The 19,589-nt window shown below is 34.6% G+C and overlaps 1 protein-coding gene across 4 annotated transcripts in view; it reads left to right on the top strand.

Annotated features, from left to right (window-relative positions):
* SIPA1L2 (signal induced proliferation associated 1 like 2) overlaps positions 1–19,589 on the top strand; it is a 122,928-nt gene that overhangs the window by 53,936 nt on the left and 49,403 nt on the right. For all 4 annotated transcript variants that reach the window (XM_053938494.1, XM_053938495.1, XM_053938496.1 and 1 more), the window contains exons 4-7: positions 4,815–4,948; positions 6,315–6,503; positions 11,312–11,486; positions 15,210–15,313. In XM_053938494.1, coding sequence (XP_053794469.1) covers positions 4,815–4,948; positions 6,315–6,503; positions 11,312–11,486; positions 15,210–15,313 — 602 coding nt within the window. The remainder of the gene's footprint in view (positions 1–4,814; positions 4,949–6,314; positions 6,504–11,311; positions 11,487–15,209; positions 15,314–19,589) is intronic.

Below are 19,589 nucleotides of genomic sequence, written 5' to 3' on the forward strand. Positions count from 1 at the left end.
GCAGGGGGAAGGGGGAGACAAGAATTAAGCCAGATGAAAGAGGACTTGTTTGTGAAGTGCTTTTATCTTGGATGAGTTACAAGTGCTGAAGTGTGGAACACTTCTGTGAATAAAAATCTTGTCAGAGAAATTATAAAAGGAAATGCAGATGCATACTCAAATCCACTTTAAATACTACGTTATGAACAAACCTAATGACCTTTCTGGAAAATTGATGTCAATGTAATTAGTTTTTATTAACTTCTGTTCTGAAACAGTATGAGAGTTTCTCAGAGGTTTGTCCCACATAGTATAACACTCGGAAACTTGAAATGTTACTAATTGTTCTCTAGGTAGAGTTCTTCAAAAGTAAATATGGTATGATTCATTTAATATCCAGTAATGAATTGTTACCTTCTTACCTTTACAATGATATGAAAGCTATGGCCTGATCTGCATTATCTTTTTTAGAGCTGTAACAGAGGCTAAATGAGAGAAATCTGTATTGAATGGCTTTTACGATGCAGCAAGTCAGGTCAAACAAGCTGATGAAACTAAAATCTTCATTTTTAATACCTACTATATTAAGGGATCAAGCACGTAAGGAATCACCACATTAATTCCGATTGAATACAGTTCTCACCTAAGCAAAACTTACGGTGGATGGAGGAAATAATCCAGACATTTTGCATTGGGCACCAAGATGTCTTGCTGCTGGCCAGAACTTCCATATTGAAAAGAAAAATTGACATTTATGTTCATACTGGGTCTACGTGATGCTCTTCCATGACAGTGAGCTCTCCTAGCTATTTTTTAGATTTAGTTGTGCAGCAAAATCATTGTGGTAGGATGAAACAACAATTGAGTAAACAATAGTTACTTTTACATACTAACGCTGATTTCTGTTGCCTTTAGGAAAATATATATGAAAAAGAAATAGCTTTCTGAACATTTCATTTTGTTCACAGTTTTATAATTGACACTTGTCAGCATACCAGTTTTATTTCTGTTTTAAGATGCATGGAAGAAACACCCTGGCATGTGTAGCACTAATTATTCCATTCCCTTTCAAGAAATGTGAGATTTGGGATTCAGTGTTTTCTGAAATGAGTTGTAGTTTTATACTGCATATTTATAAGCTTTGTGACTATTGTTAAAATCAAATCCATCGCAACTGATATAAAATATGTTATATTTACTGAATATATCTTCTCAGTTTTCACTTGAGAATTCTAAAAGTTAGAATATATTATCTCATTGTGTTGATTATCATTGATTTGTCCATTTCCCCTTGTGCAATTATCCTCCTAATTCCTCAAGACTTGTTTATTATTACCATGCTTTTTATTTGAGGGATGCTTGCAACCATTTAATGTTACTGACACTATCTGCTGATATGGGATTGAAAAAAATGTCCTGAAAGAAATGTACAGGCTTATCAAGGTATTGGTATTAACTCAGATTTGTACAATTAAGACTTTTGTGTTAGGAGAAAAAATGACAACTATTCCTCAAAGTGAAAAAGTAAAAAATGACAAATATTTTAGCATCTCTCTAGATCTCAGCTAGAAAATAGCACTTATTTTCTTGTTTTCTCCCCAGCTGGTTCTTTTAAACCAACATAAACACATTTAAATGAGCTTAATGAGTTTGTACTTTTTGAAATTAAAAAAAAAAAGAAGATGCCTTGAATTAAAAATGTTTTCCCCAAATCCCAGAATATCAGTAGCTGTGCTATTCAATTTGCTTCAGCTTCCTTACTTTTCTAGTTTATCTATTTTCTTTTTAATGCATATAAATAGTGTGTTTGGGTTTGTGTCTTTCATGTTGTACAAGAAATTAGTAGGTATCTGGACACACTTGTATTTTTCTGCTCAGTAATACTGCAGCCAAGAAATCTAGTAGCTGTGTAAAATTTTTCTAGTTTTCTTTTCTGGATTTACATCTAAATGGAAAGCTCTAGACTTCTAACTGAGGAGTTTACCTTATGTCAAAGCCTGCATTATGCAGCTGTGGGGAGCTTTTATGTTACTGGAAGTGTTTGACCTCTGAACTTCTCTCTTTCTCTCTCCCTCTCCCTGTCTTCTCTGTGAAGTCCTATTCCATTTGATAAAATTTTCCATTTAGAATCAAAGTTCTAATTTAACACCAGAAAGTCCATAAGGTACATTATTTATCCACTCAGGTAGAATTCTCAGACTGGGAAAGGAATGTAGATGGAGAGCATGAGCAGATAATTTAATGCTTGCTCTCTTTTATTCCAGGTGTTCCTTCCAAAAAAGTTGCAATGTACTGATGCTTATTTTCCTTCCACTAGGAGATGGATTGGAACCACCTGCATACTTCATAGATAGATTTTTGAAAGACTACTGGAAACTTAATTTAAACTTGATTTGAGAAATAAGACTGTATTTTATATAGAGATGATTTCATTCTTTTGCATTAATTCTGAGAGTATGGATAACTTCTTAGTGAAAGACATTTTGGAAAAAAAATTCTTTACGTATTTCTATAAATACATTACTTAAAGTATCAAACTAGCTCAAAAATGCTAGCAAATGTTTTTTTAATCCAGACAATATTTAAGGAGAAATTAGTCAATTAATTGTTATTTAAAATATGGGATAAATTGGATAAATATAACATAAATTGGATTGGATTGGAAGACATTTCTGCAGGCCATCCAGTCTAATTCCCTCTTTTAAAGTTCCCTTTAAATGTAGGTTGTGAATGGGTTGCTCAAAACCTGTTTCTCTTTAGCTGTGGCTTTAGGTTTTCTACAGTATCTAAGGATGGAGATTTCACAATTTCTCTTGGAAACCTGTTTGTGTTGGATTCCCCCCACTCAGAGGCTGCATGTTGTGGTGGTTGCATCTTGTTCTTTAACATTGTACCTTTGAGAAGGGTCTGTTTCTCCTTTCTCTACAACCTCCCAGCGGCTCGTGGGATGCAGCAGTAATTTCCCCTGTTAATCTCCTCTTCTTCAGCTGTACAAGCCCATTTCTTTTAGCCTTTCCTCATCTATTATATTCTCCAGCCATCTAATTGTCTTCATAGTTGTCTGTTGGCTTTATCCCACTTTGTCCAAAACTGGACAGTGCTTCTTATGTGCCTTAAAAGTGCCAAACAGAAAGGCATAATGTTCTCCTGAGCTGCTGCAAGGCTCTTGCCCAGAGTGTGGTTGCCTCCATTTCTGCTGGGAGGTCCTGCTGGCTGCTGGGCAGCCTGTGCTCACAGGGTACCCAGCCCTCTTCCACAGAGAGGCTCCTGAGGCAGTGGGTTCCCAGCCTGTTGTATGAGCTTGTTCTGTTCTATGTGCATTTCTGTGTTGGTCTTCATAAGGCTTTTTCAGTCCATTTTCTCAAATTGTCAAAATGAGAGTTTGTTTTAAAGTGTCAGGTTGAAAACTTCAAGTGGTTTAAGAGTTGCTTCACATGCAGCTCAGCTGTCACAGCTCAGCAGTAGCTGCCTCCAGGGGAAGAGGAGAGTGGAAAGTGAAGCACAGATACCCTACAGCTGTGGGACTCTAATTGTGTGGCTTTGCCCTTGCCTGCTTTTGTTAAAACTGCAAGGATTATGCATTTCATTGTCTGCCCTGTGCACATATTCCTGATTTGTTAAAAACTTGCTGGTTATTCTCCTTAATCTGTTGCACTCATCTGTAGTCCTAACCTCCAATACATGAACTATTCCTTTAGAGCTTGGTCAGGGACAGAAACTTGTTGAGGATGAACTCCATTCCATCATTTAGATAATGTATTAAACAATATCTATTAAACAATAACACCTCCACCATCAAATTCTGATAAACATTTTAGTAACTGGCCACTAATTGCAATTTGTATTACTGATCACAATTCTTTAAGGCATGTCCAAACCATGTCTTTTCAGTTTAGCTACACAGATATACTATGGGAGACCATGTGAAAAGCATTGCTAAAGCACAACTGGGTGACATTCATTGCTCCTTCCTCATCCATAAAGCCAGTCACATCACTGCAGAGAACAACCTGATTCATCATGCATGATTTGCATTTTTAAAATCTATGCAGGCTGTTTCCACGTATCTTTTTGTCCTTCATGTGCCTGGAAATGTCTTCCATGAGAATTTGTTCCTTAATCTCCCTGGGAACTAAAATTTATTGTGGCTGTTCTATGGCTTCCCAGACCCTCTTGCCCTTTTTAGAGGTGACTGTAACTACTCACTATGACCTTTCAAAGGTGGTGACGTGGAGTCTCAACACAAGTCCTGATTGGTCACATGGATTTGAGTGTGTCTGGTCTCCTTAAATGGTCTCTAATGATCTTTCTCTTCAGCTCCTAGTGCTTTACTCTCCCAGACTGGACCAGTTGCCTCAAGGATGAATTTAACTATTCATCAAGCACTGAAGAGTTACTAGACTCAGTTTTCCCTTGTTGAGACTGAGTTGCTGCTTGGAATGTAAAGTTATAAATAAGAATGAATCTTATTTGTTGAAGACTCTTAGCTTTTATTCAAGATTCTATGTAGATACAGTTTCTCCAAACTAGTTTCCTATGGCATGAAGCAAAAAGATTCATTTTGCAGTAAAAAAGGAAAAAAAATTAATAGTAGCAGCAATTGCAGTAATTTATGTGATATGAGTGACCATTTTGCTCATCAAAATTAGCATTTGTGATTTATGTACTTATTGTACAGTTCAGAAGATCACCAGCTGGTGGATTCACAGACCTCATAGTTCAATTAAAAATAATCTCTTTTTCTTGCTGCAGAATTTTTTTTTTTGAGATTTGATGAAAAATTTCTAGGAGATTCATCCTTTACTCTTATCTCTTAATTAATTCCTGTGCAAAAGAGCATCAGAACTACTTTGGAATAGATGAAAATCTTGGACCTGTAGCAGTCAGCATCCGGAGGGAAAAGGTTGAAGATGCTAAGGAGAAAGAAGGATCTCAGTTCAACTATCGTATAGTTTTCAGGACAAGTGAGGTAATGTTCATTCCATAATTCTGTAAAGCAATGGAAAAGTTTACTTAGAGCTTAGGATACTAGTTCTTTGTCTGGGGTTACATTGCTAACTTTGAAAGTAAATCTCTTAATGGGAAAGGATGTTTCCTGTACCATTAGTAAACGTAGTTGCTCCTGAATAAAGTTTTCCTTTTATGTACCACATGAAATTTTTGTGTTTTTGAGTGAGCACCTAAAAGGAGGTAAGTTGGCCAAAGAGAACTGCAAGGTGCAAGCAAGGGAGAGATGTTAACATAGCTAAAGATAAGTGTGGATGAGGCTGCTTGATGTTATGTTTCTAATTATAGAAATGAAAGATTAAGAAATGTAGGGATAAAGGAAGCTGTAAAATAGAAAAACTAGTATAATGACTTATTTTTATTTTTTCATTTAATTTCAAAATACTTTCTTAGAAGCTTTTTTGTGACATGTTTCTAAGTACTTCTATATGGATGATTTGCAGAAGGAGTATTAATATATTTATAAAGTAATGGTTTATTTGAAAGAAGAAATTGCTTGTGGATGTTGTGTGTGAAGTCTCATAATTTCTATTTCAAGCAATTTAACATCTCTTGCTAAACAATTTCTGTATCACATCAACTACCTTAGATTTGTATGAAAACACACAATGTTATTATTGCAGCAAACAACCGTAAATTTTTGGAATCCTTAGGACTATTGATTTTTGACTAGGATACTGAGAAGCATTAGCTAGACGTCCTGATATCACTGGGCTCTTGTGCTTTTGCAAACAGATGTAAAAACAGATATAGATATAGATATAATTTTGGTTTTCAGTTTAGGTTTTTTTATAGCCAAAAATGTGGTATCCATGTATGTTTGTGTGGAAAGGTGATCCAGGTGACCCAGTTCTAAGAAATTAATCTCTTTTTGTCAAATCCAATGAAGATAAAGCAGCATAGATTAAATAATAGGTGAATGGGTTAAGTAAACTTGCAATTCATTATAGCTTATCTCACGTGTCCAGCCTCACATTTGACTACTGTTTGCCAGGGTAATATGGCAAAATTAACTGGTTTTATTTTACTGGTGTCTTTAATACTTTCCCCTCCCCCAGAAAAGGAATATTCTTAGTAATTGTAATAAATTGTTAACATGCTTCATTAATTTCTTTAGGCAAAAAATATATTTGTCACTTAGACATTGAAAGCTTAACTGGTCTTTAAAAGTTATTTACGAATTTTCTTTTTTACTGGATAAAAAAATAAAATGAGGGTGATTTTCTTTCCATTTCTTTTTTCCATGCTTTTGCTAAAACCTGAAGTTTTTATCTAGGGTTTAGAGTATTAAAGCTAAAAATGTTTTGTGTGTTTTACCTTTACTACAGCTTACGACGCTTAGAGGAGCAATTTTAGAAGATGCTATACCATCCACTGCTCGTCATGGCACAGCAAGAGGTCTGCCTCTGAAAGAGGTGCTGGAGTATGTAATACCAGAGCTGAGCATCCAGTGCCTGAGACAGGCTTCCAGCTCACTGAAAGTTCCCGAGCAGCTGCTTAAACTGGATGAACAAGGGGTATGTTGCAAGAGGGCATATGGCCTTCTTTTTAAAGACTATTCCTTAGATAAATAGAACAAAAAAATTATTAAATATTTTGCAGACAGTGCTAATTAACATGGATCTGCAATGCAAACCATTCAGTTTCTTGGTTTTAGAGAAACCTGACTATTTTTCACTGACAAAATGAGGTTTGCTTTTCTAAGCAAATAGTTCTTAAAACACATTTCAGCTGAAGGAAATAAATATTGGTCTATGGAGATTGTCTTTCAATGGCTGAGTGAAAGATTATGAAGTTTTAACATCAGCAAGAAGGGTTTTTCACAATCTGTATTTGCACTTAAATATGTACAAATGTTGAATGCAAATGAAAATACATCTAACACTATTAGTATTGTGTGTTGGTAAGGAGGCAAATCATGTTGTGTCTTAAGTCTCTGCATTTAAAATTTTTGGTTATTTTTTACGATATCATTTTATGATATGCATTTGTATTTTATGATTTTGCTGTATTCTTACTAAAATAGAATACTTCTATATTCATAGAACTGAAATTGTGATTGAGACTACTGAATTAACTGCATGGCAATAAAATATTCAAATGGCTTAAATTTTGAGAGAAAATGGTGAGGTCTCTTAGGTTCAATAAAAGTGAATCTGCTTCATTCAAAGCTAGTAGTTAAATTTATGGTTTTTGAATATTTTGTGAGGGACACACTTATGATGGTTTTTAAACCACGGTTTTTAAAAAAATGTTCATTTAAATTGAAGATTTTACTTTCTAGGTGAAAGTATCTGTTGAAGTCAAATCCTATGATTGAACCAGTTAAATGTGATGGTGCTATAGTTAATTTTTTATTGCTGACTCAGTTTTGAATGCAGTAATTGCATCTAATGTTGGTGATATCTACCAGAATTCCTTGTGCCTGTAACAATTGCTTGAAACAAAGCACATGTAATCAGAGGAACAGAATTGGCTTTTTTTGGATGGATTGTTAAGCTATCTTTTATATGTTAATTTTAGTACTTTTGTTCACATTAATGTTTGAGGATGGTGTTAATTTTGCTGAATGATGTTGTTTTCTTCTGTGTTTGTCAGCTTTTCTGGTAAAAAAAATACAGGGAAATCAGAGGCACCAAATTCTGGACCCAAGAGCTCCTGATGTGCTCTTGCTCTCTGTTTTAGCTTCAGAGTGAGTTTAGGTTAATCTAGTAAATTATATTCACTCTCAGAGGGGCAATATCTTCAAGGCAGTATTGAGTATGACTGTGTTTGATCTGATCTGAATATTTTTCAAACTCACTAACAGTACTTCCCAAAAACTGGAAATTGAGATTGTCTATTGAAATGACCAGAGTGATTGTTTAATCATCATCTCCTCATTTTGAGAAACAGCAATATATAGCACTTCCTTTTATTTTGTGTAACCAGTTCTGAAATTCAGCCCTATTGTTAAATGGGCTATCACCTGACAAAATGTAATATTAGTATATCTTATGTACCACTTACTACAAGGTGATTACTTGAACATAGACAGAAAGCTGTGCCAAGAACTGGCATGAGATCCATTTTTTGTTTTAATCCTCTTGGGTACTTAATGCATTCAGTTTATTAATCAAGTAAATACAAAAAGAGTTATGCTTGGCAAGTACAAATCATGACTGTTGGAAATACCATGAATTTAAAAAAATGAATTATGATCTGGAAGATTAGTATTGTCACCAGAGTGATATAAATTTTGTCAAATGGAGTATTAAATGTTTACATATTTCCATAGCCAACTGAAGACTTTGATGTTTTGATTTCATTCTCTACCTATTTGATAATTTTTCTGTGAAATCTAATATGGGTTATGAAGGAAACATGTGGCTAAATTTTGTCTTTAAAAATGACAGTAGAAACTAGATGTAAATTGGATGGTTGATCTAATTTGAATATGTTAAGAAATTGCCTTTTCCCAGTTATTCTGTCATATGATGGTCATCATTAAATTCAGCTGTATATTTGCAAGAAAAGTCAACATTTTATCTGCTACTGCTGTTTTTTTAAACTTTCCCTATCTTCCCCTTAGTTTCCCTTTCTAATTTCTGCTAATGGTTGTTTATTGTATATACTTTTTGATTCCCCTCACATTGCTCTAAGAATGCTCACTTCTCTCTGAGCTATAGGATAAAGTTTAAAAAAGACCAAGGAAATTAAGATTGGTTGCAGTGACATTTAGTGGCTATTGTGTGTCTAATCTCTTGATGTTCCTTGATAGTAAAGAATCTAAAATCCTCACATGATGAAAATCAACAAGTTGCTGTTACATGATAAATAATCTGTGCAAAAATTTGACAGGATGCCAAGATTCAGTAGTGAGTGTTTCTGCCAAGAGCACAATCATTTTGAGTCAGGAAGGACTGCTATGTACCTTCAATACATATCACATACCCAAGTAGCTAAATGGGTTTAGCAGGTTTTTTGTGGTGTCATGTTATATTACATTGTTCTCAGTGTAAAATATAACTAAATGTAAGATTTCTGAATTGGAAATAATGAAATCGGAACCATGTCTGCAATCATTTACTTAAAAAAACTTGAATAAGCATGTGGTACCATTCCAAAACTGGCAAACTTTATCAGTTTTAAATATTCTTATAATTCTTCATGCCAGTTATATGCATGACATAAGAAGATCCTGCCAAAGCTCATTGAGTTATTACTCTTTTAGGCACTGACATTGTAAATGTACCTTGATCTCTGCTTCTGCACAGCCACCATGATCTTGGCTGAGAGTTCTTTTACTCAGATCTTCTAATTTCATAGTTGTGAAGGGTTCTAGGTCAGGGCAGGAGGTTCAGATTACTGCATATGAGCTTGCAGCTTGTTTAGCAATAGTGTTTTTTATAATATTGACTTTGTTCAGAATTGTATAGTTCTTGATGGTCTACAAAGTCAAATCCCAGGATTAGTTCATATCTTGGGCTGGTGAGTCTCAGATCCTCATTTTCAATGTCTCTTAGCTCAATGTTTAAACTGTGAGATGTTGGATTGTTCTTTAAGATAGGTGTATACTTCACTCCTATTTGGAATATTATTGATATTCATGAACAAATGCAGGAATGACTGGCATCTGCAGAATGAAAAAGTGTGACTAGGCCAAATATTTTGCCCAGATTTTTGTCTCTATTTTTGGTGGCTTCATTTAGCATTTAACTTCTCTACTTGTCAATTCTAGTGTGAAGTCAAGGAAATCAACTTAAATCCCCTGTGGTTTAAGTTAAACTATTGGACACAGGGCTGGTATAGAGGTGACAGTGTGGTCACCATCATTTAAAGTCTCTGCTGGGATGTGTCAAGTAACAGCACTGCTTCCTGATAGCTAATGTTTGTTTGACCAGTTATTATTCAGTTTCCTTCATGAATTGTCCATGCTAGCTTTCTGCTGAATAAAATAGTCACCAGTGTGCAATCTGGAACCTTTTGTTAAATACCTAACTCTCTTTAAAATGGGGATCAAGGAAGCACTCTGGATGGGGATAGCACCTAATGCTAGTCAAAAGGAAATGACAACGAACCAGTACTGGAGCGAACCAATAGCTCCAGGTTTCATGGGTCTGGCTTGGGCAGCTCCTACAGTGCATCCATAACCCAGAATCCCCTTTTATCTCAGATGGTCATCCATCCCATTCCACATCAAACTTACAGCTTCTGGCTCTTCTGTGTTCTGTGTGGCTGGCCAGGTGAAACCTTATTCCTTATTCCTGTCCTTATAAGCCTGTCCTTCGCTCCTAACTGCTCTCTGGTCAAGGGCATTCTGCCAGAGCAGGTTCCACAAAGGCTGACTCCTACACAAAGCCTTTTTCTCCTTACGACTAAGGGGAAACAGGCTGTCGTTGTCACCTTTGCTCTAACAGAAACACGTCCAGTCTTTGCATAATGTGCATTTTGGACACTAATCCTGAAGTTTGATTAAGAGAAGTCTACTGCTGGAGAGTTGATTTGAGTCATGAATGTAGATAAGTGTCTGAAGGGAATTGGGTGTCACTGATGGTCTCTGTCAATTTGTGAAGCTCTGGAAGGTGTTGGTTAAGAATAGTAGGACGAATCCATCCACATGGAGGTTTCCTCTTTGTCAGCTTAAGTGTGGATAAAAGCTAAAGAGGAAAATGGTCTGCTCAAGAAGTAATGACTCTCTTTATACCTAACATTTTATAGTTTTTGTACTTTATTTTTTAATAGATGTGATTTATTTGTGTAATGTTCCATAACTGAGAATCGGTTTAACAAAAGTATTTGACTGCAATCTCATTTTTTGTTTTAGGTATACTTTTAAAAATGGCAAATAATTTTTAACAGTGTGTGATTTTATGAGGAAGGCAAAGGATTGCATGTAATAGAAATGACTGTTCTGAGGGCCTATTTTAACTGAACTTTAAAGGGTAAAAATGAGGGTCGATAAACTCACCTTCTTTATAAGCTAAGAAAAAAAGACCAATACACAAATATTGCTAATTAAATTTTTTGTACTGTAGCATGAAGTAGGGTGTGCTTTTATAGATAACAAAGTGAAAAGTCTTTGTACTGCTTTTATCTGTTTGAAAAATGCCAATCCAGTTTTCTTTCAAGAGTTGGAGGGTGTCTTTCGTGGATATTTTTTTTTTTTGTTTTCGTCCTGTGGTGACTTAATTTCCCAAATCAGAACACTTATTTTTTGTCATTTTCAGATGTCTTCTGTCAGGGATTATAACAGTGTTTTATTTTAGTTGTTAATATTTATTCTAGTGTTGACTTTCCTTTGCTTCTGTAAATTTTCCTTTTTTTATTTAATTTTTATTTTCAGCTGAGTTTTCAACATAAGATTGGTATCCTTTACTGCAAAGCAGGCCAAAGCACAGAAGAAGAAATGTATAACAACGAGATGGCAGGACCAGCTTTTGAAGAGTTCCTTGATCTACTGGGCCAGAGAGTACGGCTAAAAGGATTCAGTAAATACAGGGCGCAGCTAGATAATAAAAGTAAGTTATGTTTCAAGCTGTGGGAGAAAGGATAATTATCCAGCTGATCATCTGTAAATTGTGCTGCCTTTTCATGCTCTTGACTTTGGGTTTTGAATAGTAAGATTATATGGTAAATGAGGAAGATGAAGCATATGGTAAGAGCATGCATCAAAGGTTTTCTGAAGGATCATTTACTTTTTCTGTGGCATTAGGAGAACTGAAAATCAAAGCAATTTAAAAAATTCATTTTCACTTAATTAAAATCATAGTACATGAGTAATATTTCCCCATTTAGGTACACTTTAGCATCTTATTCTTTCAAAGGCAACAAAAATATATGTATTTCAAAATATGGAGCAATTTCCCTTATTTCAGCTAAATATACATGCTTACTTTTACCCAACAAACACAAGCGGTCAAGTTTCCTGGTTTCTCACACATGCACAGTAAGCATGTCATCATTTCTCAGCTGGTAATTTTTAATCTACCTCAGTGCTGTGTTAGTGCTGCTATTTCCCCAGGTCTTTCCAGTTCCCTAAGTGCAGTAGTATAAAAATTTAATTGTACAAATTGGCTGGATTTTGTAGCAAAATAGGAACTGAAGTATTGCGGTTAAAAAAAGTCAGTATGTTAAGACACTTCTTTATTAGTACTGTTTTTACTGCTCTTTTATTTAACTTAAATTAATTCTTAGTTTAATGATGTTTTAGCAGGATTTTGACAGCTGATCATATGAGCTATGATCTGAAGATATCTTGTTATTCATATACTTCATTTTAACATAGTGTCAAGCTATTATAAGCACCACATTTATTTCCAATAACTTTATTGCCTTTTTGCTCAAATCCATGCTTGTTTCCTTTTAACAATTTGAGCTTTTTAGAGACTATTGCATCCCATTTCAGTACTGAATAATAACAAATCATTTTTAAAATTAATTTTTAGAAATATGTATTAACATGCTGTGGATGTCAGACTTCTGGAATGAATTGATAAATAGGGATGAAAAATTGAAAGGAGTAAGGGATATTTGGGTTTTCTTTTTTTTTTCCCAATCAGAGCATGACTGAACGTCACCTAGTAAGTTGTACATATGAAAATAAATGCTAGTCAGCAAATTCAGTTTCTGTATTTGCTATGCTTCAGTATGAACTTACATTGCTGATCAGCATTGTGTATGTATCAGTCAGTAACATGATTTTAATGTTTTAAAAGTCTGTGTGCCATTAACTATATTGTCCTTTCATAGTGTGTCTTCATAGTTTGCAACAGGCAAAATGGAATTAAGAATTCAAAAAGATACAGTAGTATATTAAATGTAAAATACTGGCTTAAGTATCACATTTTTGTTATACTTAACAACCAAGAAGTATTACTGTGTGTCATATTTAGACTTAGATTATACATTTTGTCTGACTGCCTGCAGGTTCAGAGGAGTGTAATAATGTAGTCTCTGGGAGCTGTATCTTTGGTAGACACAGCGTTTCAGTAATAAATCTTGCTTAGTTCTTGTAGGAGTAAAATTTATTAAATTTTTATATTCTTAAATGCTTGACTAGCTGCGAGGTTTTTCTCTAAAAAGTTCTCTTTTTAGAATTTGTTTATTTAAAAAAAATGTTTATTTAATGGTTGGATAATTGGTTTGTCCATTTTTTATGTAATAGCGAAAGTAGAATGTTGTGTAGGGTTACCCTGTCTGGCAAATAAGCTCCCACCTCTTGTGTGCTCACCCACCCTCCAGTTTGTGAGTTGAGATTAAGAGAGTTCAATGAGTGAAGAGAAGAAAGGAAAAAAACCACCCCCAAAAAAACCTCCCAAACAAAAACTCCAAAAACAACAACAAAAAAAACCCCAATCAACAATGAAAGCCACCACTACATGAATCAGACAACAATACAACTGATGCAAAGGCAATCACTCGCCACCTGCCATTAGCTGACTTATGCCCAGCCATTCTCTGAGCAACAGCTACCATGAAAAAACTCTTCCTGCTCCAGTTTTCCTGCAGAACATAACTTTATAGGGCATGGGATTTGTTTTTGGTCCATTTGATTGGCTGTCTCCTCCCAAGCCCTTGGCCAGCCCAGCACACTTCCTAGGATAGGGGACAGTGTGGGGGCAGAGCAGCGCTGATGCTGTGCGGACACTGTTGAGCAACAGCTGAATCATCGGTGTGTTACCAGCACTGCTTTGATCACACAGACAACACACAGCACCATGTGGGCTGCTCTGAAGAATTATAGCTGCATCCAAGCCAGACCCAGTGCAAATGTTCAGAACATATGGAATATATAAAAATTATTTTCTGCCCTTCTTTAGTGCAGTTTTAGTGGCATGCAGTTCCAAACCCTGAGATAAAGAAATAAGGGAATTAAATGAAACTTTACCAGTTCAAAACTATATAATTTGTTTAGTATATGTTTTAAAACATATCAGTCTATTGGAAATGAGATAAAATGGTCTTTTGTTGGAACATATTTTCTCTATCTCTTCAAAGCTGTCTTTCTAAAATGCCACTGAAAGGTTATAATGGAATTAGAGTTTCAGCTAAGATTTTGAAATAGAAGAGTGCAATAAGGTTTCCTTCTTTTAGCAACATTTAAGTAACAAACTTCAGTTGAAATTATGCTTTTTATTTCTTTTTGCAACATTTAAATAACAAACTTCAGTTGAAATTATGCTTTTTATTTCTTATGCAACTGTAATCTGTGTTTAATAAATGAAGTTAATTTAATTATCATACAGACATAACTGATACACCCAGCACACTTACATATGAATGCGCTCCTAATTGTATACACACAAATATTTTTTAGATTTAGGGCTGCAGATAAAGAAGTGTATGTTTATATACTTTTATATACTTTTAACTGGAGAACTAACATGGCTAATTGATTTATTTTTGTAATATAGTTACTCTTCAAAACAGATCAAAACTCCAAAACGTTAAACAGTGTGTTAAAGAGTGTACCAGAGAATATTTATTGCTGTAGATAACATAAAATTATGTTAAAAATAAGTGAATGTGGAAAAAGAGAAGAAAAATTGGCAGTTATCCTTACTCAATAGGGTGTTCAATAGAGTTAAACCTTAAACTTTTTAAAAGTTCATTGTACTTACTTAAATAGTATGTACAAATTGAAGAATAGTAATAAAAAGGATTAACTTATGACTGCAGTGTAAAACTCATTTACTGTAAACATCACAAATGCTGAATATTAATATACTTTCTAAATAAAAGAAAATGTTAATCCATATGATATTTTAAATTTATATAAATAATTTTCAAATATATGTATTATACAAATGTTTTATGTTTTAAAAATGTCTGTTCTGCAACATGTGTTTTAATGTTAGGTTTGAAATAGCCAGTTCACTTTTGGTAAAGTATGGGTTTAGTCAATTGTCCTTATTAATGTTTAAATAATGAAAATACATGTTATATAAAACTACACTCAAGTAGCTGTGTTTTGTTTTTATGGTGATATGCGAATATATTTAAAATTAGTTTATTTAGGTCTCAGAGACAGCAAACTCTTTGGGTTTTTTTCTGTAGGACCGCTCTATGTCATAATACAAAAATAAAGACTAGATTTTTAGCTGATGGAAACTGGTTTTGTTCAATTGTAAAAAAAATATATAAGTTGTTTAGATTGAAATCAGAGCATGAAGAGCGGTGTCCTAAACAGTAGTATGAATGTTGTAATTTACTGACCTTCTTGCGTTTAAATTAATTTTCAGCTGATTCAACAGGAACTCATTCCCTCTATACTACCTATAAAGATTATGAATTAATGTTTCATGTATCAACAATGCTTCCATACATGCCCAGTAACAGGCAACAGGTATGTCTTTTTAGCTTTTCATTGTAATTTTACATGATGAATGTTTGACATTGAGTTTTGGGGTTTTTTAATAGTATTGGTTGAAAATGGAATTGTTTTAAAAGAAGTATGACTTAATTATATTTATTTTCTTGAAATATTGTAAGACGTTAGAAATCTTATAAGATTTTTATTCTCTACAATTCAGGAACTTATCCCATGTACCCTATTTCATTATATTATTAAAAGGCAATATTGCCTCTGGTGAATATGTTGTTTTCAGTTTGGACTGAATTCACATCTTATGTATGTTTTAAACATTGAATGGAATGATTCTTAAAAATAGTCTTATGGTTAAAATATGCATGTAATAAGATTTTTAAAACTATTCCACTTAATCCTTGTTTTACAGATCGTGAAATGTTTATTAATGTCTGAGCTTAGTAATAGATACAGCTAAACTGTATCCTTCAAGGTGTCTGTGAAAACAGAAAATTGCAGTGTATTTTTCTTATTTCTCGAGAATTCCCTTTGCTTATATAATAATTCAGAATGTCTTCAAAGCATTAAGGATGGCTAAAAACCAGCACAGCATCCAAAGTGTGCAGTGCACCAGTAAGGTTACTCTGTCTTGCCTGTCTAAGATATTTCTTGTGACTTAATTGAAACGTACAAGCACATTTGGTATAATATATCAGTATTAATGCTTAAAAGAATTACTCATAGATCAGACTGATGGTAGTTTGTAACCTTCTGTGCTACTGCTCTATGTTCTTCCAGGTATGCAGAAGTAAGTGTTGATTTATGTAGTTAGTTTTGGAATATTCTTACCTTGCCATGCAAGTTACAATCATCTCAGTCATTGTGGAAGGCTGTCATGAAATAAGGATGCTATCTCACTTTGGTTTTGAACAGTACACAAAAGATGCTTACTGATTGATTGTTGAACCATATGGGAGTTGTATCTTTCATGTCTATCCTATCAATAGGTCTTGTGTGAGCAGAAAGAGATGTGTCAAGGCGGCAAGAGAAAGATAAAATAAAAGTACTGAAATTCTTCAGAAGGGATAAATAAAAATAACAATGGAAGAAAGTATATAATGTTATGTGTTTTAAATAATCAGTGCATAGAGCTCTGAACTGTTTGAAAAGCTGTTTCAAGCAAACGGTTAAGACATTAGTATTTAGATGTGGTTTAAAGAAAATAAATTAGGAATCAAAAGACAAACTTTTCACCATAAGAATAACACAAAGTTCAGATGACTCACTTCCTGAAATGTATGGCTTTCGGGAGACAGAATGTTCATCAGACACTCAACTGTGACATAGCTAGTAATCAAGGGATTGGATCTTCATCACTGATTTCAGATTGTTCTGCTTCTTTAAACTTTCAGTTGCATCTTATTACAAAACAGGATTAATTTAGTAAATGCACTAGGAGTTGTCCTGTCATTTCTTTGACAGGAAATGCATGTAAATAGGGAAAACTGTACCCTATTAAGACGATATAGTACACTGAATGAGCTTGCCTTAAAAGCAAAAATTAATATTTTCATAGCAAATCACAGGCACTGACAGTAAATATGGCCTTACTTGGAGTTTATTACTTTTGTTGTCTTTCGTGAATTTTCCTTGTTTGTGAGAATAGGATATCCTCTTGCCATGATCCACTTATTTTCATATTTTTTTGCTGTTTGTCTGTCAGCTTCACTGCTGTGTTGCTCAGCCACCCCCTGTTACAGTCCTTTCACTTCTTCCTGTACCTTCCTTTCATTCTTACAGTTTCCTTATGTGTCTTTCTTTATAGTCAGGTGCTGATTCTTGTGTACAGCAAAATCTTTCAATTTTAACTCCATGGTTTTCCCTAGCTCTCCTTTCCACAGCGTTTTAGTAAGCTCTCATCATTGTCCCTTTAAAAGGTTCAATATTTAGCAGAAGCACTATGTTGTTATTCATGGCTTTCTTGGTATCAAAATAATGTGGCAGTTTTCCAAGTTCAAGCAATATGCCTATCTGAAGACCCACCACATTATTTTTCAGGTGATGAGATCTATTAGTGTTTGCACAGCATGTACACTGTCTTAATGAAATGTGACAAGTGCACCCAAATTACTAGCATTTAGCCAGCCTTAATGTGCAAAACAGATTTATAGTAACTGTTTATTGTTTTTTTTTCTTACTCTTTAGTTCCAAAATACATAATGAAGTCTCTTCAGGGTTTGGCCCACTGCATAAGGGGAAGTTAGAGACCATGGTAAATTTCCTGTTAGGTTATGTTAGGAATGAAGCCCCCCATTCAATAGTTATTTTCTACTAGCATATTATGTATGTACTGGCTGAGGTTGTTGCATCCTTTCCCCATGTGCCTTGTTCAGTAATGACTGGGCAAAGTATTCAGTCACTCCTCCTAATCCACAACGGTGACCTTCAGCGAGCAAGCACTGAGCATTGCTTGTGTTCCAAATACTTGTGAGCCAAAAATAGGCCACACCAGAACTGTTTGTTGCTTCTTCCAGGATATAACTACGCCCTGCTTGGTCCCTGATCAGGACATCCCTCTAGTTTTAGAATCAGCAGGAGATCCAAAGAGCAAGGTCATTTTTATTTTGGCTGCAACATAGGCTGGGAACTTTCAAGTCAGCTGCTCCTTCCCTAGGATTGAGAAGACAACTAGCCCTGGTATGGCCAGTTCCTTTTCCTTTGCTGGCCTTTTCTTCAAAGCAGTTCAAGGCTTTCCCCTTTAAACTTTACCTTTGTGATGTCCCTTTCCAAATAATTCCCTTGCAAGTTTCCCACTCACACATTTGCAGTCTGCTTGTGTTCACGTGGTCAGACCTAATTAATCCAAATCTGTTCAAATAATCAGTTTTCACCTGGTTTTATGAAAACTTAAAAATGAAACAGATATGCAATAATGAAATAAGCTTGTTGCATTTAACTACTGTTAAAATAGTTGGGTAACAAGACCTGTGGTTATACCAAACTCAGTTGATCAGAGCTGTTGAAAGAGCTTTTGCCATTCAGTTCTGGTTTTGGTACTGGCTAAGAAACCAAATTGAAAATAAAACTTTTGAAACCACTTATTTTAGAAATGTACTAAAATAAGTTCGGAGATTTTCTTATTTGACTCTTAACACTTCATAATTTAATTGAATGAAGAGTATATTTCAGTGCTATTTCAACAAGAATTCCTTGTTGTTTTGCAGTTTGACAAAGCAATTAATCCTACTGAAGTGGGTAGATTTTTAAGGCGGAGCACAAGCTGTTAATATACTAAGTTTTAAGGCAGTTTTTTCCTTCAGAGATGCATATCTGAAAATTAAGAATTGAACCACTAAAATCTGAGAATAAATATAATAACTATCATTTAGTGCAAATAATTTTAATCTAATGGATTCTGCTTTTCTAACATATTTTCCTGACTGGACTCCCCTTTGTGTGTCTTGTATTCTTACATAACACTTCACTGATTTCCTTTTTGCTGCCTATCATACTTGATTAAATTTATTTTCAAATTCTAACATGACAATGATGCCTTCTTACTGCAAGTAATTCTCTGTAATCTCTGCACCCAATTGAGAGCTCCTGTCAACATCAATGCTCAGTACTGGCTTGAGATTCTTTAGAGTATGTTAGAAAGGCAGATTAAAAAAAAATAATTTTACAACATCCAAAAACCCCCAAACCTGAGCAGACCTCAAAATGGGAGAGGAAGGGGAAACTGAGAACTTGAAAAGTACACCCAAACAAAATAGGAGGTAAAAGTTGGGAGAAAAATCTAGGCTATAGAATGGAAACTAGAAAAGGGTTTCTTATGGATCATTTTGCTGAGTTCCAGTCTCCTTCAATTTCTTTTTCATTTTCAGTATGCTCTCCTTATCTCCTATTTCCCAGAGAGGTATGTGTTCCCTCCTTCTTCTCCATTCAATTATTTATTCTTTTCCTGATCCTTTATCCTATTCAGAGCACTTCTTGCCATGTTCCAGATCGCCCCATTTTAATTCTCCCCACTTTAGAAGTTTTTTGCATTATGATCCTCTGTGCACAGCCACAACTGTGCTTTGCCTTTTGCACTGTGTTGAAGTTGACTGATCACTTATGCATGACAACTATTTATAAGTGTTACACTGGTTTTATTTTAAACTGGAGGAGTCATTAAGATCTCTGCAGTCTTGGTAAGGTTCTTAAAAATAATAACCTGTCTTCCTATTTCTTTTTTTTTTTGTGCCTTGTAGAGGTTTCCACTCTTGAAAAATATCCTAGGGACAGGATATGGGAACTACCATACTTTTAAAAA

The sequence above is a fragment of the Vidua chalybeata genome, chromosome 3 (assembly GCF_026979565.1).
Source record: "Vidua chalybeata isolate OUT-0048 chromosome 3, bVidCha1 merged haplotype, whole genome shotgun sequence".
In the NCBI taxonomy this organism is placed as follows: Eukaryota; Metazoa; Chordata; class Aves; order Passeriformes; family Viduidae; genus Vidua; species Vidua chalybeata.